Source organism: Leptodactylus fuscus, chromosome 3, assembly GCF_031893055.1.
Source record: "Leptodactylus fuscus isolate aLepFus1 chromosome 3, aLepFus1.hap2, whole genome shotgun sequence".
Classification (NCBI taxonomy): domain Eukaryota; kingdom Metazoa; phylum Chordata; class Amphibia; order Anura; family Leptodactylidae; genus Leptodactylus; species Leptodactylus fuscus.
This window is the reverse complement of record NC_134267.1, coordinates 55,352,533-55,376,874: the sequence shown is the minus strand read 5'-3', so window position 1 is coordinate 55,376,874 and position 24,342 is coordinate 55,352,533. Positions and strand designations below refer to the sequence as shown.

The following is a 24,342-nucleotide window of genomic DNA, read 5'->3' as shown; positions in this document are numbered from 1 at the left end:
CTGCTCAGCTCTTCCTGTATTATAATATGGCACCTACAGATTCAATGTAACAGGTTCCCTTTAAAAATATCATTGTATAGATTGCCATTGTTTCTTCTGCACGCACAATCATCATTCCATATTATGAGCTGTACAACATTAATAAAAAACAATTTTTGCCCATAAAACACCTTTAAGGTTGCCTGGTTTCAGTAAATATACAGGAACTTAAGATAGGTCATCAGTACCAGATCTGCTTCAGCGAGGGTGCCGGATCCTGGATTTCCAACGATCAGCAGTTCACAACAGCAGCCAGAACATATAGACCAGAGCCAGAAGCAAGCGTCTCAATTCTGTTTGTAATAGTCCGGTTGGGTTACTATTGAATAGGAGCTGAGCTGCAGTGTCTTGGCCACTAGACAGAGAACGGAAACATCTTCCATTTTCATTCTCTATGTATGTCCTAGTGCCAGCATCTGCTGTGAACAACTGATCAATGGATGTGCTGGCTATCTTATGTTCTGTCACATTTTAAAGAGAGTCTGTCACCATTAAATTTATTATAAACCTTACCACAGTACCTTGTAGAGGTGATTCTACAATTTCCAAATATGTCTTTGTTATTCAGCCTTGTATCCCCATTTTCACACAAATTGTGTTTTAATTCATATGCTGGTGGAAAGTGCTTTGCTCAGGAATCTAGAGATAAGGGAATATAAGGCCCACCCCAAAATCACGTTTCTCCTCATTTACATATAAATAAAATGATAGTTTACATGAAAGCGGGGCTCCAAAGCTGAATAACAGAGGCATATTTGGAAACTGTAGAATCTCTTCTACAAGGCACTGGGATTAGGTTTATAACCAATTTACTGTTGACAGACTCCCTTTAAATCTTTCTTAAACCAGTTTCTTCACATTGATAACCATACCAGAAGGTTCAATAAAGAAAAATGTATTCAGCAAATAAAACCCCAAATCCCCACGGTCAATGTCCCCCTTTTTGAGGATATTGTTGTCGTTGTAATGTTTTCTTTCACAGTGTTTGACTGTCTATGGCTCAGAGCAATCTCACATTTTGTAGTTAATTTCACAGTTGAGGGGGCAATAATATAATGAAATGAATCTATAAATAAACCATGTTTTATGATGGTAAGGAAATCTCAGGGGGCAAATACTAAAACAAGGGGCTGTGCATTGTGCCGTGGTCTGCTCTACAATGTATTCAGTGTTTACTCAAATGTGTCAAAGTCTCCAGCCAGAGGCTTAAAATGAAACTGCAGGACCCCAATGCAAGATATGTGCCAGAATCTTCAACAATTATCTACCATTTTATAGTACTTGTGCCCTCTTGTGTGGCAGATGGGTCACTGACCTCTATTAGGAACAGGACTCTGGTGCGACTGTAACTGCTGCGCCCTTTGTAGGTACGGTCCCGCTTCCAGCCTGATTTTACTGAAGAGGTCTGCTTGTTTATTTTCAAGGTGTGGTTGTTAAAATGATTATCTCTCCATAATAATTTATGGCATGTTAAAAGAATACTCTGTAATTTACATATCTGTAAGGGTTTGTGAAGAAGAAATCTGAAGTGGCTGCTAAGTGTATGGTATATGGTGCCCATACACTTTGGATAGTCGAACACCTATTTCTCCCAACGCCCCCAAAAGCTTTCATGTTTGGCTTGACCATGTGTGCAGTGGTTTATCTTCCCTGGGAACACGAGAAAACCTGTTTAAAGGGGTTGTCCCATCTGAAGGATGCTATCTGTAGTGGTAGCTTATGTAAATTGAAGACTTTTCCTAAATATATTGCTTTAGAAATTCTGCTTTGTTTGCCCGCTATGTGAACTTATTCCTCCCATTGTTTACACAGTGTTGCTATAGGACCTATAGGACAAGTGACGTCACTCACTGCTATTGCCAGTAGGACAACTGTACAGCTAATTGCAGTTTGCTGATAAAGCCTGGTCTCTTATCTCTCTATGTAAACACACAGATTACACTGAGTGCATTCTGCACAAGCATGTGCATATTATCTGATCTGCATAAGTATTGTGATACTTCTCAAGCACATTCAGCAAGATGGAGGGGAGAGAGAAATACAGGAAAGGAAAAGAATAGACTGTAGGCAAACTGCTGAAACACTGAGATGAGAAAACCCCTTTAAGGGGGCATTCACACGATGTAACGCAGCGCTGATTCTTGCACGATAAGTCGCGTAAGAATCAGTAATGCAAAAACGGAATCCGTTTAATGTGCGTAAGACATTGAAATCAATGGGTTAAAACGCCTCCCATTGATTTCAATGTGTTACGCGTCTTAAACGGAACCCAGTGAAGTCAATGGGATTCTGTTTTGCAGCGCTGATTCTTACATGCGTTATCATGCCAGAATCAGCACCGCGTTACATTGTGTGAATGCCCCCTAAATCCTGTAACCTAATTCACTCTCCCCCCTCATCACCTGCTTTTGAGAGAGAATCAGGACGCCTCCATTAGTTAGTCTGTGAAACTGACAGGTTCTTCCATTGTTTGTTCAACTTCATGCAGAAGACGGAAACCTGTCATGCCTAGTCCGGCGGTGAGCGCCGGTGAGCGTTTTATGCTCTCCGCGGTGAAATCGTTTTTTTTTAAACCGGACACAGAGTACTGCATGTCCGACTCTGTGTCCGGTTTAAAAAACGGTTTCGCCGCGGAGCGCATAAAATGCTCATTCAAATGAATGGGATTGAAAGATGCTGGCAGGTTTCCGTCTCCTGTCCCTGTATTGTGCAGGAAACGGAAACCTGCAGAACGGAGTACGGGCGCAGATGTGAACGAGCCCTTAGATCAGTAATGTTCTCAGAGGTCAGGCTGAGCAGGCCATTAAATGGTTGCTGATATTTTAACTAAATTTTGCTCATATTTTGCTTACTGTGATCACCATGAAAAATACCATCCTTACTACCCTAAAATAATGCTTTTATTTTACAAAAGTGCTTTAAAGTTCTCCCATTATGTGTTTCCCTTCCCATCTATTATCCCGTTTGATCTGAAGTAAAGTCCATCTGTAGCAGAAGAGACGCTGTGATGGATTACAGGAAGTGGGGGCGGGGCTTTACTTAAACGTTACATCACTGCTCTCCTCTTCTGCGTGAGCCCTCCCTCTTCAGAATGCTTTATATTGCTTCTAATATTAACACTTTCCTATATCCCATTCAGAGCCATCTAAAGTAGCTGGCCACAACAGCAGCTGCAACTATCCTGTATGTCCTAGACATTCAGGGCACATTGTATTGGCATTACATTTATTACTGTCTATAACATCACATGTGTGAGGGCTGTAGGACAATTGCTGCATTTTCTTACAATTCCCACTCATGTGATACTGTCGCCAGTAGTAATAGTTTTGCCTGTAACATATGCATGCACGCAGGATAGTTGTGGCTGTAGAAAGGGTCAGCATACTGTAGCTAGCTGAGAGTGGGAGACTGGATAGGGTTAATATTAGAGGCTTTTTATTGGCCAGTGTGTGTGCAATGCATGATGGGAAGTCAGCGACCGACCGCAACACCAAGCTCCTTTTAATGCCAGACGTCTCACTCTGTGGTCATTCCCCATGGAATTGAGAGAACAACTAGAAGGAATGCAACAAAATTGTAGGGGGGGAAGGACATTTAAGTTAGAAAATCACTATGAATGCAATGAGTAGCAAGTAATTCACAAGCTCATGAAGTTTTTCGGATTTGAGTGAATGACAGGTACGCCTTATATAAAATTTAAGGTGCAACGCCAGTCAGTGTTTATATAACAATTGCTTTTTATTAAATATTTTGTATAAAATGTTGCCAATAAAAATCATTATAACTGTATGACCTTATTATCTGTTATTTATTGATTATTGCAATTTAATAACATTGACTCTCCGCTTGCGTTGCAGCCCACATCTAAAATTCAACAATATCATTTTGATTTCAACTCACGGCCTTCCTGGAAATACTAGTTGTACGGATCAATCATTTCTGGCCAGCAGGTGAGTGTCATACAAATGCTTAGACTTAAAGAGAAAGTTCACATGGAGTATTTTGGTCAGGATTTTGAGGCTGAATCCGCCTCAAAATCCTGACCAAAAAGACAGCTCCCATTGGAGCTCCCATTTTTTTCCAGGAGCCGTTTGTTTTGGCTCCCGTTAAAAAAAAAAGCAACATGCTTATTTTTTCAGGCGGATTCGCCTCGCGACATCCACCTGAAGACACGCCCTTCCAACTAGGCCCATTCATTTGGACCTAATCTGGAGCAGAGTGCGCGACTGGATGTGGGTGCACTGTACCCGCATCCAGTCGCAGCTACCCGTATTTTGGTCCGGAACCTAAGGCGGCCTCCGCTTCAGGTCCTGGACCAAAAAACCCCGTGTGAACTTACCCGAAGAGGACAAACTCCATGTCTTTGCATCCTTCAATAGGTGTTGCTCCACTGATTCTGGGACAGTTAGAATTTTTTATCAGAATCAGTGGAGTTGCATCTATTAAATGTTGCAATGAGTTGCAGTTGGTGGAGGTGGAGAAAGGTCCTCTTTAAAGACGGTGCCTTATGTATTCAATTTAGTATAAGTAATTAGGGGTAAGAGAAAGAATAGATGTTTTCTTCTATTCAGATGTTTTTTGTTTTTTTTTTAAAGATTTCTTTGGCGTGGTCTCGCACTTCTAGCCTGTTTTGTAAGTGTAGTGGATTAGGAAAACATGATTATCTTTTGGGAAACCGTTTCATGTCTACAGGTTGTACAATATGGGGTATTGCAGCTTAGTTTCTGAAAAAAGTCAACTTGCAGTCTCAGGTACAACCCTTGCAGCGATGTTTTTGATTGGGGGTCACGTCAACCATGGTTTGCGTTTTAGCCTTTATTTTTTAATTATTTAAAATTATTTTTAATCGGTCACTACCTATTAGATTATTCCAACCAACAAGTAGTGGGCACTAATTTACTCAACCAACCCACTTCGGCCTCAAAAGGGCACCACACGTTACGTCGTCATCAAGATGTCTGGCCATGAAGTTGTAGTACATGGAGCCCCCTAGAGGTCGGAGTGGATACAGCACTGAACAGGAGCAGGGATGAGTGAGAGAATATCAGTGTTTCAATAATAATAAACCAACATGGAATGGCCTAATGTTGGGGACCATAAAAGTGGACAGTGTACCATGTGGGGGCAATAAAAGCTGCTGTTATACTGTGTGTGGATTTTAAAATGGAGCTATGTACCATGTGGGGGCCATACATAGCGGCATTATACTGTGTGTGGGGCTATAAATAGCAGCAATGTACCGTGTGGGACCATAAAAGAGGGCAATATAATATGTGGGGGCCATAAAAGGCAGCGTATACAGAGCTTTTTCTGTTAGAATATAATCCTAGATAGCCACTTCAATTTTCAGACTATTATAGATCCCAGAAGTTGATGGAATACCGTCCTCAGATAGTCTTCGCTTTCTTACTCTGATTCATAGAGGAGTCCCAAGCATAATATAGTGTTAAAATATTGTGTCTGTTTCTGCAATGCAGCACTGCCTAGTCTTTCCTGCTTTATACTGTATATGAAACATAGAATTTTAGGGCTGAGGCCCCACATTGCGGAAACCTAGCTTTTTTTATTACAGATTTTGCTGTGTTTTTTTCAGCCAAACCTAGGAGTGGCTACAAAAGGAATGGGAAATATATAGGAAGCTCTTATACTTCTGCCAACTGCTCAGTCCACTCCTGGTTTTGGCTCAAAACATCGCAACAAAATCTGCAGCATGGGGCCTCAGCCTAAAGGAAATCTACCACCGCCATAAAGTGCATTAAACAGCTGCCACTACATTACAGAGCACATTACATTGATAAATAACATATCTTTTGGTATGTTTGTCACTTTTGCAGATTTGGAGAAAAACAACTTTGAAGTCTTATGCAAATGAGGCAGTTGGTGCACTGGGGGCGGCCTTCAATATTCGTTGCTTAGGTCAGATGGGTGATGTAATAGGAGTGAGAAAATCAATTCCCACCACAAGGGGTTGTGCAGACAGGATATGGTAGAGGTCTGAGCAGCCAGAGCAGTGCTCCAGGGAATATAAGGCCCGCCCCCAGTGCACCAACTGCCTAATTTGCATAAAAGTTGTTTTTCTTTAGCTCTACAGAAGCAACATACATAATAAAGGTATGTTATTTATCACTGTAGTATGCTCTGTAATACAACTGAGTCCTGATGGAAACCAGGCAGACCCCATTATGGGTAACTGCTTTTTTAAGCGGATTAGGTTTCCACTTGGGGACCCCAGGAACGGAAACCTGAACGCAGGTGTGTGCGTAACATCAGAGGCAGCCCATTTCAGTGTCGGGAACTGTAACATAGCCCGATTCAAGTGTTGCAATTCCTGCACAACAGTAAGTCAGTAGTACCATTATTCTGTATAACATAACAGGGCCAGACACCATACATCAGTAGGGATCTCAGAAATCGTATCCCTACACATCAGACTTTCATAGCGTATACTGAGTATAGGGTTATATAGTCCTTATAACAGGAATACAAATATTTCAATCCTGCAGAGAAAAGCCAATGTGTGGGCTTGACTTCTCTATGGCACTCTTTGCTTCTGCATCTGTTTGCGGTAGTTTTATATCCTGTATTTGGTATTTATCTTGGCAATTTTCAGTATGTTTGTTATAGAAACAGCTTTGTTGTTGTCAGCTTTGGTGAAAGCCCAACAGAACCAGAAGGTATTAGACCCAGTACTGGCTGCGTGTACGGTGGCGGTATTGGCGGGGGCTGTAAAGTGCTGTTTTGTTCCATGGATGTGAGTGCTGAATTATAAATAATCTCTCGCTATAGGCTTCTGGAGTGCTCCCTGCAAGACAACAGCCCTAAACCACTAGAGGCCCTCCACCAAGCCGCCAGATGTCTAATTAATGCCTGCTGTCAGCTGCTAAAATGTCACTTACTGATTTTTTTCCTTTTCCCAGCCACTGTTATAATGATAAAGATTATGCGCTGATGTCACTTCGATCCTGGGTTAATGTTGTGGTTGGTAAAATGACTGGCATAGACAGAGCTGCCAAGTTTGTGATTGTTTCCAATGATAGAAAAGTACCATATGACCATCTAATTCTTAGTACTGGGCAGCAGTACCAGGTAAGCGCTTGCATTTCATTCTGTTGATGTACTCTGTTAATCTGCAAATGTATTTCAGTCCTAAACATTTGTCTGTGTAATAAGACTTTCATGTTGTGCATTATAACTCGGACGTGCCAAATCGTTTGCCTTCAGATGTATTTTCTTTCATAATGTGAAACTGAAAAGAATGGCCGTAGCGAGTGGGTGCCAGGTCATTATCTGGTGCCAAATGTTGTGCTGAATTTAGAGTAGGTGGGCATGTACTGTTTACTTGTCAATGTATCCTGATGTCTATTTGTGTGCATTTGCGTATGTTTTGTAACATTGCGTGACATTGAAGTGTATGTAATACCACAGAACCAAACAAATCAAGAAAAATAACATAACAGTGGTTGAGCATGAGCTTTGTTGCTCCATTTAAAGGCAAAAAATCTTGATGACCAATGCTTGGAATAGGTCAGATTGGTGGGGGTCTCACAACCAGCAGCCCTACCGATCAGCTGATATCCGTAGACACACAGCAGAGTTAAAGCACAGCGCGCAGAGCTGCAAGAGAGAGCTCTGTCCACTGTGTAGTGGCAGTTAGGGATTAATACATATTGATGGCCTACACTTAGGATAGGTCACCAATTTCAGATTAGTGGGGGTCCTACACCTGGCACCTCCACCGATCAACTGATATCTGCACAGTTTAGAAATCCAGAAGCATACAGTTCTGTACGGTGTGTAGTGGCCCTGCCTCACTATTACAGCTCCAATTTTTTTGTGCATGTTTACGCCGGTGAGTGATCGAGAATATACATAGTAACATAGCTCATGAGGTTGAATAAAATCTGTGAAGTCAGTTCGTTAATCCTACTATGCTGCCCATGAAAAAACCAAAAGGCAGACTCCAATTGCCCAAATATGGCAATGTGAATAAACCCATGGATCAATGTATCATCCCAAAAATCTAAAATCTTTATCTCACAGCTCTTACAGTAAAGAATCCAAGTCTATGACAAAGGTGAAATGATCCTTCTAGCAATCATTTCCCTATGTAAAAGGCCCTTACATGCAGTCGACCATCTCCCCCAAACCTGTTAAACTGTCTCCAATGTGTTAGACCAGATAAGACAGATAACTACACGCGTTTCTTATGTAGGTCCATTTAGGGTCTGTTCACACAGTGGAAAATGAAGAGGAATTCTCTTCATTTTGTGCCACTGGCATGGAGTGCATCAGCTTATCATTGCGGCATCCTCATAATTGGCCTGGATGAATGGGCCTAATCAGGAGAGAGTCGTGAGCCGTGGAATCGGCCACGGAATCCGCAGCAAGATGGAGCAGGATGCTCCTATTATTGGTTTGGAAAATAGTCGCTTAATTATCATGAAAATATGTTATTATGTATATACAAATGAACTGAGAGTCCTTTTTGGGGGCAATCTTCTACTTCTTGCAATACCCTACCCAGCAAGAGTGACGTAGTCAGAGTGCCCTATCTGTGTATGTGCGCCTTACATAATCTATAGCCTCCTCTACTTCCAGGTGTAGATTACATGAGGTGCGCATGCGCAGTACAATGCACCTCACACCAGCAATCTCCAGGACTCAGGAGACAGAGCAACTCTGACTACGTCACTATTGCTGGATGGGATATTGCAAGAAGAGGAAGTTTTTTGAGCAATGCTCAGCTGCGCCCCTGATACACTCTCAGATCATTTGCAGTATAAGGTATGGAGCTGGTTCAATAACAATGAGGTTGCTGACAGACTCCCTTTGAATGCCCTTTGAGTCCATTGTAGATCTGATCTATATTTTATTTGTTAGCGGACATCACTTTTCTTAGCAATCCTTACCTTTTTTGGCTAAGAAACAAAATAGAGGAAAATACCTATTTTCCTTGAAGGGTTTTATCTCTCTGTTTCACCTGTGAACTGGCCTTGGTGAAGCTTGATGTTTGGACAGGCAAATAGGAATACATCACCCCAAGACAAAAAAACACACATTCTGTAAATGAAAAAAGATTGCAGATATAACTAGTGTGGCAGATTGAGTAAACACTGATATGGTTTGCTAGCAACCAAAGTTGCTTAAACAATGTTTTTGATAGCACGTATCAAGCTTATTGACCCATTATGTTTGTTTATAGTAGGCTTTTACTGCCTACAGACATCTGGACCTTTGTCAGGTAGGAACGGCAAGCATGTTTTTCACATAATATAACATAAATAATTGCGTAACAACATGTACAGTCACACCACTACCAATGTATCTCAGGATTGTTGTTTTTGCTTTGGCTTTTGTTATGTTGCTCCTAAGTTGACATAATGCATAGCTATGAATGCAAGCCCTGTATCCGCTTGTTACACATTAGCTGCTCCAACAGTCCTGTAAATAAGAAGTATTGTAACCATTATATTTACACAAAACAACTTACATTTTGTCTTCCCTCTTCCTGTGTTTCCTTTACTGGTTCTTGATTTGTTATTGATCCTGCATACATACATTTTCATTGTTTTTCATTTTTGTACATTTTAGAATGTCAGTTTTTCTAAATTCATGTTTCCACTGAAAATTGTCAAATATGAGAATCAATAAACTTGTCAAGCAGTTTCTGGAATGAAACACAGAATTTTAAGAAAACCTCCTCTGGTTAAAAGTAACGTGTTACCTCCTCCAGTTAGAAGTGATGTGTTACTTCTTCTGGTTGGAAGTGATGTGTTACCTCCTCCTGTTAGAAGTGATGTGTTACCTCCTCCAGTTAGAAGTGATGTGTTACCTCCTCCTGTTAGAAGTGATGTGTTACCTCCTCCTGTTAGAAGTGATGTGTTACCTCCTCCTGTTAGAAGTGATGTGTTACCTCCTCCTGTTAGAAGTGACCTGTTACCTCTTTCGGTTAGACGTCATGTGTTACGTCTTCTGGTTAGAAATGACGTGTTACCTCCTCCAGTTAGAAGTAATTTGTTATCTCTTTCGGTTAGAAATTCATGTTTCCATCAAAAGTTGTCAAATATGAGAATCAATACATTTATCAAGCAGTTATCACTAGAATGAAACAGAGTTTTAAGAAAACCCTGCTCTGGTTAAACGTGACATGTTACCTCCTCCAGTTAGAAGTGATTTGTTACCTCTTCTGGTTAGAAGTGACGTGTTACCTCTTCTGGTTGAAAGTAATGTGTTACCCCTACAGTTAGAAGTGACGTGTTACCTCTTCTGGTTGAAAGTGACATGTTACCGCTTCTGGTTAATAGTGAGGTGTTATCTCCTCTGGGCTAATAAAGACATCTTACCCCCTTCTGGTTAGAAGTGAGGTGTTACTTCCTCCGACTAGAAGTGACATGTTACCTCCTCCAGTTATAAGTGACGTGTTACCGCTTCTGGTTAGAAGTGACGTGTTACCTCCTCCAGTTATAAGTGACATGTTACCGCTTCTGGTTAATAGTGACGTGTTATCTCCTCTGGGCTAATAGAGACATCTTACCCCCTCCTGTAGAAGTGACGTGTTACCTCCTCTGGTTAATAGGGATGTATTACACCCTCTAGTAGAAATGACAGATTACCTCCTCTGGTTAGAAGGGACGTTTTACCTCTTCTGGTTAGAAGTGACGTATTACCTCCTCCAGTTATAAGTGACATGTTACCTCTTCTGTATTAGGCCCTTGAATTGAACCTTTTACCAGCAGCGTTTTAGTTTTTGGCCCTTTGGGTGAATTGAGCATTTTACCAGCAGAGTATTAGGCCCTTTGGGTGAATTGAGCCTTTTACCAGCAGAGTTTTTGGCCCTTTGGGTGAATTGAGCCTTTTACCAGCAGAGTTTTTGGCCTTTTGGGTGAAATGAGCCTTTTACCATCAGAGTTTTTGGCCCTTTGAGTGAATTGAGCCTTTAACCAGCAGAGTATTAGGCCCTTTTGGTCAATTGAACCTTTCACCAGCAGAGTTTTTGGCCTTTTGGATGAATTGAGCCTTTAACCAGCAGAGTTTTAGTTTTTGGCCCTATGGGTGAATTGAGCCTTTAACCAGCAGAGTATTAGGCCATTTGGGTCAATTGAGCCTTTTACCAGCAGATTTTTTGGCCCTTTGGTTGAATTGAGCCTTTAACCAGCTGAGTATTAGGTCCTTTGGGTCCATTGAGCCTTTTACCAGCAGAGTTTTTGGCCCTATGGATGAATTGAGCCTTTAATGAGCAGAGTTTTAGTTTTTGGCCCATTGGGTGAATTGAGCCTTTAACCAGCAGGGTTTTTGGCCCTTGAGGTGAGCTGAGCCTTGTAGCAGCAGAGTTTTAGTTTTTGGCCCTTTGGGTGAATTGAGCCTTGTAGCAGCAGAATTTTAGTTTTTGGCCCTTTGGGTGAATTGAGCCTTGTAGCAGCAGAATTTTAGTTTTTGGCCCTTTGGGTGAATTGAGCCTTTTACCAGCAGGGTTTTGGCCCTTGAGGTGAGTTGAGCCTTGTAGCAGCAGAGATTGAGGCCCTTAAGGTGAATTGAGCTTTGTAGTAGCAGAGTATTAGGCTCTTAAGGTGAATTGAGGATTGTAGTAGCAGAGTATTAGGCTCTTGGGATGAATTGAGGATTGTAGGAGAATAATATTATGCTCCTATGGGATGAATTGAGCTTTGTAGGAGCATAATAGTATGCTCTTGGTATGAATTGAGTCTTGTAGGAGCCTAATATTATGCTCTATGGATGAATAGAGCCTTATCGGAGCATAATATTAGGCCCTTGAAGTGAGCCTTAATGGGGTGATTTTAAATATCGTTTTTCAACGGTGATGGTGGAGGAGGAGGAACTGGAGAGCTGGAGCACACACATGGAACTTTATGTTAGGGTGCTTGCCACTGGTGGACATGCAAATCATAGGTCAATCCAGTGGCAGTTCATTTTGATCAGCGTCAGCTGGTCAGCAATGTCAGCTGACAGATGACTGCTTATTGGTGATGATGCCACCGGCTGCGCTGAAGACCCTTTCTGATAGAACGCTGGCGGCAGGGCAGGACATCACCTCCAAGGCGTAAAGCGCAAGTTCCAGCCACAAGTCCAACTTTGACACCCAATAAGTGTAGAACGCACAGGGTGATCGGAGAGGACAGGACTGTGGTCGGCCAGGTACTCACGCAACATGCATCTATACTTGTCCCTCGTGGTGACACTAGGCACCTCAGTGGTAGTAGTTTGGCAAGGGGGTGCCATTAAGGTGTCCCAGACCTTGGAAAGTGTGCCCCTGGTGGGTATGGACCGGATGGCAGTTGTTATCCTCTTGGAGGAATTCTCCTCTCTGCCGACAGCGAGAGTTGATGGAAACATTTCCATCATATTCTGCACCAGTTGCTTGTGGCAATCATTAATGTGATTGGCCCTCCCTCTACGGGAATGAAAGACGATATGTTATTTTTATACCGGGGGTCGGGGATTGCAAAAATCCAATATTGGCTGCTCTCCGTGATTTTGACAATGCACTTGTCACTGGAAAGGCAGCCCAACATGAAGTCAGCCATGTGTGCCAGAGTGTTACTTGGCATGACTTCACTGCCCCCACCGGAAGGGTCACTCTCCATTTCCTCCTCTTCCTCCTCCCCTTCGCCCCAACCGCGCTGAAGCAATGGGATGCACTGAACTTCCCCGCTAGCCTCGTGTGTAACAATATCATCTGCCACTTTATCCTCCTCCTCCTCTTCCTCCGTCATTACACGCTGAGAAGCTGACAGGAGTGTGCACTGACTATCCTGCTGGGATGGGTCTGCTCCTATCCCCAACTCCTCAGCGTGCAATGTGTTATCCCTGATGGCGATGAGGGATTCTCGCATCACAAACAGGAGTGGGATGGTTACACTCTCTAGTGCGTTGTCACAGCTGACCCTCTTGGTGGACTCCTCAAAGACACGTAGTTTCTCGCATAAATCTGCCTTCCAGAGCCACTCATGGTGCAGAAACTGCGGGAGTTGACTTTGAGGAACCCTTGGGTTTTTGAGATGGTACTCCATCAAGGGTCTCTGCTGCTCACACACCCTGCTCAACATCTGGTTTGTTGAGTTCCAGCGCGTGGGGACGTCACACAACAGCCGGTGTTCGGGCAAATATAGGCGTTGCTGGAGGGTTCTGAGGCTAGCAGCGGCTACTTTAGACTTACGAAAGTGGGCACACAAGCGCCGCACTTTCACCAATAGCTTGTGAAGATTGGGGTAAGTTTTTAAAAACCGTTGCACCACTAAGTTGAAAACTTGGGCCAGGCATGGAACGTGTTGGAGGCTGGCAAGCTCCAGAGCCGCTACCAGGTTCTGGCCGTTATCACACACGACCATGCCTGGGCCCAGGTTCAGCGGTGCAAAGCACATTGCCGTCTCATCGAGGATGGCATCCCTCACCTCGGAAGCAGTGTGCTGTCTGTCGCCCAAGCTGATGAGCTTCAGCACGTCCTGTTGACATCTCCCCACGCCAGTGCTGCAGTGTTTCCAGCTCACAGCTGGGGTTGATGTTACAGCGGAGGAGGAGGAGGAGGGGGAGGGTGGTTCAGAACCCCTGCCAGGAATCTTGGGCAGGGAGAGGAGGTAGCCGCCCCACTTTGCGACCCGGTCCCAGCCTCCACAACATTCACCCAGTGTGCCGTGAGTGAGATGTAGCGTCCATGTCCGCATGCACTTGTCCACGCGTCAGTGGTCAAGTGTACCTTATTGCAAAGCGTGGAACAAAGGGACAAAGGGCTCGCCTGATTTTACGGGACACAAGCTGGTACAAGGTGGGGACGGCACACTGGGATAAGTAGTGACAGCTAGGGATGGCAAAGCGAGGTGCTGCAGCTGCCATCAGGTCACGGAAGGCCTGAGTCTCCACAAACCTGAACGGCAACATCTCCAGGGCCAGCAGTTTGGAGATGTGCGCGTTTAAGGCCGGGTTCACATGGAGTATTGTGGCTCGTCATTTGGTACGTACATGCCACGGGATCTTTTGCGAGCCGTATACGCTCCAATTGTTTTCAATGGGAGCCGGTACCGTACACGCGGTGCTATTTTGCGGCCGCCGCAAAATCACGGCCGCAAAATAGCGCCGCGTGTATGGTACCGGCTCCCATTGAAAACAATGGGAGCGTATACGGAGCGTAAAAAGGGCTTTTGTGAAATTTCTGCAGATGAGTGTATATACTAGTGGTGTATATACACTCTTCAAGCAGTTTAGCTCTGAAAAGAGCTGTTGGTTTTAATTTTTCCTGCCTAACAAAAGCTAAATCCTCTCTAGCCCTCAGCACAATGTCTCTCCCTGTCTCACCAAACCGCATCTGACACGAATATGGCTGACACTATTCTTATAAATCCGAGGTCACCAGCCAATGACTTTATCCTATTTTTTTTTGTAAGCCTACGTTTTCCTGCTTCCTGTCCCACCTTCCCTGCACATTTATTGGTGCAAAAAAAGTGCCGGATAAGGTGGGAGGGGATTTGAATTTTTACTGCGTTTACCGCGTGGTATTCGATTGGAATCGAATATCTTGAATACCTTAGAATTCGATCAAATACCTACTCGATCGAACGGTATTTGCTCATCTCTAGTCAGGACAAGTGGAACAGGTAACACAAGCAGACATCAAACATAATGACAAACGTCTTTGAAGGACACTATGTGTCATATTGCTCAGGCACCCTACAATGGGAAAGGGTGCCTTATTTCAGTGGTTCTCAATATTTTCAAGCAAAATACCCCCTAGTAAAAAAAAAAAAAAACATCCCAACTGAGCACCCCCAAAGTAGCAATTACTTACAGTATAATGTCCTTTAGTGGCTCCTCCATACGGTATAATGCCCCATAGTGGTTCCTTCATACAGTCCTATAGTGCCCTCATACAGTATAATGTCCCATAGTGGCACCCATATCGTGTAATGTCCCAGAGTGACCTCCATGCAGTACAATGACCCATAGCGGCCCCATAAAGTGTAATGTCACATAGTGGCCCCCATACAGTATATTTCCCATGTAGTATAATCCTACATTAATAAAATCCCACATACATAGAGATTTTCCAACAATTTTGAATTTTGTCCAAAACCCCATTTCTTCTGGGGTTTGACTAAACCCAAAATTTTGTGGGGTTCCTCACACACAAACTACAATTATACTCTAGCGTCTCTTGGAGTCGTTAGGACTTTTTGGGCTGCTGTAAAGGGTGCTTGCGTATGAGCCGTACATTATAGGCACCAGGATGTGACCATAACATTATATGCAAGTCCTTGCACAGACTGGTGGCCACCGCATGCACTGATGCTATGCCACAGCCTCTAGCTATACATTATTATGCATAAAATAAAACAATATTCAAGTACACCAAGAAGGATAATAGAAAAACATTCATTCGCATACTTAAAAACAACAACAACAAAAAAAGCAGAGCAAAGTGACCTGCTCTGTGGGTTTCCAACCTGTACCCTGTCTATTAATGCTTTTAAAGACAAATTTTACCTTCTTGGGATATGAAAAGGCAATTACTTTCCCTTGTATGTGTATTATTGTAGTCAAATACTTTCTACATTTTTATATTTCCATTGTGTTTTTTTTTTTAAATTACATTTTATAGCACATTGCAAAAGAAAATAGTGACTGAGTGTTGCCCGTGTTCCTGCTTTTCCGATCTCCATGTATCTGCTTAAAAGTAGCACCTAGTAAATCGGCGCTTTGTTAGACGGCAAGTCACTTGACTTGCACCATATACATTTATATTAAAGACTCATTCACACTGTGGTATTATGGATCTACGGATTTTAAATACAATGCCCATAGCGGTTATGGGCCCATACGATATTGATCTTTATAGGAAGGCACTAGTGATGAGCGAGCAGTATTCGATCGAATACCTCGCCGGCATAGGAATGCGTGTAATCGGCCGAACACCAAGGGGTTAAACACATCGATTATTCAAAGCATTTAACCCCTTGGTGTTTGGCCGATTACACGCATTCCTATGCCGGTGAGGTATTTGATCGAATACTGCTCGCTCATCACTAAAAGGCACATAAGAGTTTTGTCTGGTGTTTTTCTCCTGTAAAGAAATCTATAAAAATTAGATCCAGACCATGCTGTATGTTGAAAAAAAATACACTAGAGAAACAAAAAACATTAGGAAGTAAGCAAAAAATGCACCCAAAGAAAGTGCTATAATGAATCTTCATAAACACCTAGTAACATAACAATTAATTGCAGTTTTTTTTATTAAAAAAATAAGAAAGAGAAATCTGGAAAAAAGCTGCAAAAAACCCTATGACACCACTTTTTTGTTGTAGATTTTACTGCACTTTTTTTTAGGCAAAGCTAGGTATGGACTTAGCAGAAAGTACAAGTATAAATGCTACAGTTATATATTCAAGCCACTCTTGCTGTTAAAATGCAGCAAAATCAACAACAAAAAACAATTCTACAGAAGGATATAATCATTACAACGTTCAACTGAACATCGTAGTTGCCTACAACCGGAAAAAACTCATGGAACTCTGAAGAATACAGTATATTGATGTGTATTACATTAAAATTATTTTGGTGAAGCCACACAGTCTGATGGTGTTTGACTTACATTTATTGACATGGGCCTGGGACATAAGAAGCAAGTGAACCACTGCGATACACACTATCAGTGCAATGGATAGCTCAGGGGTTTCAACCTGCAGCATGTCAATTATTACTGTAGATTTGGGCAGTTTTCAACCTTTGCAGTGCATGTGTCACGAGCCATTGCAGCTCGTACAAATAATAAGTACAAACACTAGTGACCCGTCCCTCCTTGCGACCAGCGCCTCACTGTGTGTCTTGCACTCTTTGGGAAATTTGGCTCAAAAATACAAAGGAGATTCCCTCACATAGGTAGAGGGTACTATAGCATTAAACTCATTTGCAAAAAACACACCCTAATTTCCCACCTGTGTAACTACACTCATAAGATATAAATTTTATTGTGACCCTTAGGCCCCATTCCCATAGAGTAACGCGCCACTCACTTAGACACATATACACGTGTCAGAGCGAGGCGCTTCAAAACAGATCCCATTGACATCAATTGGTGCCGGCTTACGCGTGCTACACATTGAAGTCAATGGGAGGCTTTATAACCCATTGATTTCAATGTGAAGCACACGTAAGATCGGCACCCATTGAAGTCAATGGGATCTGTTTTGAAGAGCCTCGCTCTGACACGTGTATACATGTCTAAATGAGCGGTGCGTTACTCCGTGGGAATGGGGCCTTAAAATGTAGAATCTAAAACATTGACATCTAGGAAGTTGAAAACTATATACAGTATATGATGACCGCTAGCTTGTTTGCCCTATATCTGCCTGCAGACTTGTTCCAATTTCATCACTGCTAAGCTAGAATGTGCAAATAAAAAAATAAAAATTCAGTCGCATCCTCAAGAGTATGGGGCCAAGCAATGAAACATTAAACATATATATATATCTTCTGATGTACCACCCTAAGGGGTCTAATTTATCAAGCTGTATATAATTGAATACTCTGACTAACAAACGGTATAACCAATCAATTCACCTTCAAAATAGTGGGATCCAGCCCATAACCAAAGACGTCTCAAATGCCCAAATGACGTAATGCACATGCGCGAGAAGTGATCCGCGCATGGGTGTTGTTTCAAAGAGGTGACTTAGCTACCAAAGCATAGCAGGAATATATATACATTGTGCAGGCGTGATAAGAGTATTTATGCATTTGTAGAGCATGCATCTTGTATAACAATTCACCCCCTCATGCAGCGAAGAGTCATTAGCTGCTATGGGCATAAAAGAAGAATAAGGGTGAGTTCACACTACGTATACGGCAGCTTATTCTGAACGTAAAACACGTTCAGAATCAGCGGCATATAAAGAAGTTCCATTCATTTCTATGGGAGCCAGCATACGAGCGCTCCCCATAGAAATGAATGGGCTGCTTTTTTCACTACGAGCACTCCCATTGAAGTGAATGGGAAGTGCCCGCGTGTACGGCTAGCTCTGCTCATGCCGAGCCGTACACGCGGGCACTTCCCATTCCCTTCAATGGGAGTGCTCGTAGTGAAAAAAGGAGCCCATTCATTTCTATGGGGAGCGCTCGTATGCCGGCTCCCATAGAAATGAATGGAACTTCTTTATACGCCGCTGATTCTGAACGTGTTTTACAGTATACATAGTGTGAACTCACCCTTACTCATGGTGTGGTCTACTTCAAGTAGAAACTATCCAAAACCTCTGAAGTTCAATGGATGCAAGAATTGTGAAGGTGATCTCCAAAAAGGGGTCCTTTAACATGTAAATTGGCCTGTTAAGATGTTTTTGATTGAAATAGCTTTGGATTTCATTAAATGTGACCTCTTAATGCTGCAAATTCAACAAATAACCTGTAATGGAATTGCAATAGGAGCAATTCCCCAGTAGCTGCTGGAAAACCCTGGAGGAAGGGGAACAACAAGACAGTGAGCCCTAAGCTGAACACACTGCTGCCCCTACCTGCTTGCCTCACTGCCCTAGGCGGCAGAGGACAACTGGTCGACAAAGCCCTTCCTGTATAGGTGACAACACAGAATCAAAATACAAGAGAGTGGTCAAAAGGGAAGCCAGGGGTCAGTAATATAATAGTAGCAGACAGAGGATCTTGGCAGGGACAAAGTCTAAGGACAGAGTCTCATTAGCCAGCATGGCTGTGTGGGCTAATACCTAGTATATACGAAGCCAAAGATCCGCACTAGACTTCATTGATAGACTGGCTGTCAATCACACAGGCCAGACTAGAATTAACCATTTGATGATCAGAGAGAAACAAGGTGCAAAAGATGGGTGTGGTGGAAATTAAATTACAGAGGAGAGTTAATAGAGAAGTATTCACACAATGCAATGAAAAACTCTAAGAAAAGAATCAAAATGATGGTGCAGGGACCCGAACAAGCAGAGACGTTACATAACCATATACTGTTCTTTACAACCTATAAAATGTTTAGAAACTGTTGTGCAGAATAATTTGCAACAGCGGATTTAGATTTTTTAATTTGCGAATTTTTTTTTATCAATGGCAGGTTTGTCCAATAAAATGTGATTTATATGCGGTGTCTTAGTATAGCATCAGACAATTTCTTAGAAGGAAAGTAGACCTATATTTGTAAGTCATTTTCTTCTTTCATCCATTTATATAGGTCCCTTGCCCTAGCGGAGTTGATATCAGCAAGCTTTTAACTAACCAGGACGTCCCAGACTGCTCCAAACACATATATGCTGGAAAAATTCCTTCAAATTTATTCACTTTACACGATGGCGACGACTGCGTAACAGCGATAAACTGGCTGAAAGACAATGTAGTAAACCAAAAAGGTAAGAGAACGAGCTGGAGTCTATTATCTTTTTCCACTACATTGTGTTTCCAGTGAATAGCGTTCCTTTTGCATCTTCAGCGTATAATTAGCATCTAATTAATTGCGACAAAATGTTTCATTTGTCATGCCTTGTTTTTTACTTCATTCAGAGCGCACCGATATTTTACAGGGGGAAGGGGAGTAATCAGCATATGTACTAAAAGGAAAGCAAGGCTTGATGCTGTTTAATTACATATAATTACTATACAACAAAAATTGAGAGTTCTGAAAGCAATGTATGGCTAAACTCATTAACTAACTAATTAAAGAATAATTTGATTAACAAGTGTGCTTTGCAATTAGGAGAAAAATATGTATCATTATGATCTCTAAAAAGCTCTGCGAGGGAAAAAGATGCCTAATTTAAGAATAATTTCCAAAGTATTTAAAATCATTTTTCTAATGTCTTTTTTGGCTTGGAGTCATTTACACTAATAAGGGACAAGCAGTCATTTCGGATTCATTGTTTACTAAAAATTGCCTTCAAGTTGCTCTTTTTTTTTGTCACCTGCTTAATTAGGATTTGCAGCTTTCTAAAAGACACCTCCGCCTATGTTATGGCCGGAGAGGTACAAGGTGCCCTATATCTAGCTGCCTAGCCCATATGTGATATAAGCATTCTATAAAAGAGGGGGGCTCTTCATATGTAAGGGGGTGTATGAGACTTGGGAGAAAAAAAATCAGTCTCCTCATTACCGCTCCTGTCAATTGACTTTCTCAAGCATTTCAAGTAAATTGGGCTGAGGTGCAATGTCGGACACTTAGTATAGACAAAAAATCCCTAATGTTGTTCTGATATCATAACCAATAAATGAATGGCATTTACAGATCTGAAAAATCTGCAGTGTCGGAAATCTCTAAAGAGAACAATTGGTTTGAGACCACTAGCCGATAGCATATCGTTGAGTAGTTGGGGTTTAGGGTCTCAAAAGTCTCCTACATACCCACCACCCAACACTGGTATCATTAAAAAACAACATTTAAAGAGGCCTGGGGTTTGCTAAAGTCCACTGAGGGACTTCACCCCATGTGCATTGCAATGCACATACGTTACATATCGGGTGCATGCACAGTGAAGCTGGGTGTACTGACCTCAACTTCACTGCATTCAATACATATGCATCAGAGTCCCTCAGCAGACTTATTCCGATTCCGGTGGAGATCCAAGGGACAGGCATTGAGGTAGTCAAGACCTATAAGTACCTGGGCGTGCTCCTCAATAATAAATTGGACTGGGCTGATCACATGGATGCACTGAACAGAAAGGGTCACAGCAGGCTCTACCTGCTCAGAAGGCTGAGGGCCTTTGGAGTCCAGGGGACACTTCTTAGGGCCTTTGTCAACTCTGTGGTTGCTTTAGCCATCTTATTCGGAGTGGCCTGCTGGGGGAGCAGTATACCAGCCAGAGACAGAAATCGACTTGACAGGCTGATTAGAAGGGCCAGCTCTGTCCTGGGGAGCCCCCTGGACCTAGTGCAGGTGGTGGGTGACAGAAGGATACTGTACGTGGTGAGCACCATGCTGAAGAATAAATTCCACCCCATGTATGAGACCTTGACGGCACTTGGCAGCACTGTCAGTGACCGACTGCTTTACCCCAAGTGTGAGAAGGAGCGCTATCAGAGGTCCTTCCTCCCAACCGCGGTCAGGCTGTATAATCTACATCAGGCCAAGCAAAGAGCAGTCCACACGGAGAACTAAATGATCCTGAAGACTTCTTTTCTTTTTCTTTAGCTGCTATGACTCCTACTATATTTCTCCTATCTGCTATTCTGAGCTTATGTGTGGCTCCTATATTACTGTTATTATCCTGTATCTGTATTCAAATTCAAGTTCTTAGTATCTATTAATAAGCACCTCTCCACTGATTCCAGGGCAGTTGGAATTTTTTTCTCTAGCCTCCACTGTTCCTGCGCAACAAGTGCAGTTAGTTTTAGTGCGCAAAGCTCTTCAGTGTCAAAAGGGCGGTGTCAGGGAGGGTGGGGTCATGACTGAGAGCTCCAATCAGAGGCAGCCACTGTCATAGCTCAGAATCACACCCCTTGTCTGCTCCTGCCTGACACCGCCCACCTGACAGTACAGAAACTAAATAGTATATCGGGCACCAAAAGTAACAGCATTGATTGCTCAGGAATGGTGGGGGCTAGAGGAAAATTCCAACTGTGCCAGAATAAGTGGAACAGCAGCTATTAAGAACTGGAGTTGGTGAAAGGTCCTCTTTAAAGGTAAATAAATCAGCGTTATGTAAGACATGGGGCAGTTGACCATTTATTGAGCAGACGCAGTTGCTAATGTAACAGAAAACCACAAGCAGACAGTTAGGTAGCAGCAAACACCTCCAGGACTGTTCATATTTTCTTTTTCAATCCTTGTAACCTTTTTTGTTGATATAATTCTTCGTTCTTTATGGAGTAATCCTCTGACAGTGTGATGGTCCTCACCTCCATAAATCCATAAAAAGTGAATGAAAGCCGGTTATGGCTCTAGTGCAGCGAGTGACCTATCTCTCTGAAGACCCAGCACAAACAACTATCTTTTTCAAACAGTGCAAGTAAATCTCTTTTTATGAAATAGTATTGATCATTTTCCTTTTTGGTGCAATGACATGTATTTGCAGTACAGCTTGTGGCTTAGCTTAATGTTTATGTCCTAGAGATTCTTTATTCACTAGGTCTTCAGTGTCTGGTTCTCCTCATATCTGTCTCTCTCAGAGGAATTTTGATGCACCCCACTTCCACCTAATCCATTTTCCATGGCATCTTTATGTTGCTCCACTACAAAGCTTAGTACTTAGTCCCCTTCTCTTCTACCTACCTTATGCCCAGGGTGTAAGCGAAAGGAGACATATCCACCGACTTTGAAGATATGGGAAAAGCGACACTATTTCTGGCCATTATATGACTTATATCTCGCATCGTATAACAGACTTTATCTCTAATTTTTTGTTGTCTCATTGCTGATGGGTAGAGACTGGCTGCTATCATGTCTTCCCTACATAGCAGGGATCAACACTGTAGGGATTGTAGGGTTATAGGTTGGACTTGATGGACTGTTGTCTTCATCCAACCTCATCTATTATGTAACTATGTAACATGTCTGTTCCATAGCTCTCTCTCATTCGGAAGAATTAACACCATCATATAGGACATTACAGAGATGTACTAACCTGTATTGATAAGAATAAGACCAGTGGCGTGACTAGGAATGGCATGGCCCCGTGGTAAACTTTTGGCATGAGGCCTCTTCCCCTTGAAGACCCCAACCGACCCCAGACCTCAGAGTATAATAATCAGAGACCCAGGCGAGGATACAAACATAAAAACACTGTTACTTACCTCTCCCTGGCTCCAACGCACTCCCTGATGATGTTGGCCATCTTCAATGATAGACTAGACGTCACGTGAGCCGGGCTTGCGTCGCGATGCATAAGGATGCAAGCACCGGCCCACATGACGTGTGGGATGTCACACAAGCTTTTCGGAGCACAGGAGAGGTAACAGTGTTTTTTTTTTTAATATTCCCTCACCTCTCCTAACCCTCTGATCATTATACCCGTTTGTGGGGTCCGCAGGCCTGCGACCTCGTTTACAGATCCCGGCTCCTGCTCACAGCCACCTCCACAGAAGGGGAATCGCCAGCGGCCATGAGCAGGAGCCAGGATCGGTAAGTAGATAGGGTCCGTTACCTGCTGGAGTTGCTATAGCAGGTAACAGCCTATTAAAAAAATAAATAAAAATCCACAGTGGTAGCGACTGCCGGCAGGCCCCCCTAATGTCCCAGGCCCTGTGGCAGCCAATACCACAGCTACCCCGGTAGTTACGCCCCTGAATAAAAGTCTTGAATTGAGATACAAAACTTACTGTTATCTTCAGCAGTCTCTGTGTGTTTCTGCCTCTCACTTAGTATCTGCTCAGTACTGCCCTTTCCCTCTTCTTAGACTTCTATTGTAAGCTATAATATGACACCTCTTTGAGCTCTAGTCCCAACAGGATGGATTAAGCAAATATTTTACAGTAAATGTTAATATAACAGGGAGTGGAGAGCAGGAGAAGAGCCAGAAAGAAGGAAGAAGGCACTCTTCTCTAATAAGGTATCTTGTATTACAGAGTTTCTTAGATCCATGTGTGCTATTGATATATGTGAAACTTGTTGAAAGTTAGTGACCATTTGAGCCATGTCCCAGATAACATGGAACAAATGCAGGTGCATAGGAGGGCGACCATGGAAATTAAGAAGATGGGTGGACTAGAGGACAAAGATAGCTTATTCTGATTGCCATATTTGGAGTTTTTTTTTTTTCCAACAGGTTATACATAATGGGACAAAATTACTAATTATGACTAATATGGAAAAAACTTGCAAATACGTTTTCCTTGGTGGCTCTTTTTTCTCACCAAGGAGATTTATTTGTATAGCCTTTTCCTCAGGGGCGGATCCAGGGCCGGGCGAGCCGGGAAACTGCCTGGGGCGGCCCGGACCTAACACAACGGTCTCGGGCGGCATGTCCCTATTTCAGCTCATCGGCGTCCTATGGATATGCGTTTAAAGCAGGAGCTGTCACAGCTCAGGGAAGGTGAGTGTGTTTTTTTGTGTTAAACATTAAGATGGAACATAATGTAGGGGTCCATGAAACTGGGGGCAGATGGGGGGGGGGAGGAAGAATGGCAAGACACTGGGGCAGATGAAGGGGGGTAGAATGGCATGACACTGGGGCAGATGAATGGGGGGAGAATGGCATGACACTGGGGCAGATGAAGGGGGGGAGAATGGCATGACACTGGGGCAGATGAAGGGGGGGGAGAACGGCATGACACTGGGACAGAGACGGGGGGGGCATGAAACTGTGGGCAGATGAAGGTGGGGGGGAGAACAGCATGACACTGGGGCAGATG

At 42.9% G+C, this 24,342-nt stretch overlaps 1 protein-coding gene across 1 annotated transcript in view; it reads left to right on the top strand.

The window, feature by feature from the left end:
- The window catches only part of CFAP61 (cilia and flagella associated protein 61), a 227,796-nt gene that overhangs the window by 127,102 nt on the left and 76,352 nt on the right, over positions 1 to 24,342 (top strand). Inside the window, exons 19-21 of the mRNA XM_075267626.1 lie at positions 3,897 to 3,989; positions 6,957 to 7,125; positions 19,235 to 19,409. Of these exons, the coding sequence (XP_075123727.1) occupies positions 3,897 to 3,989; positions 6,957 to 7,125; positions 19,235 to 19,409 (437 nt within the window). The remainder of the gene's footprint in view (positions 1 to 3,896; positions 3,990 to 6,956; positions 7,126 to 19,234; positions 19,410 to 24,342) is intronic.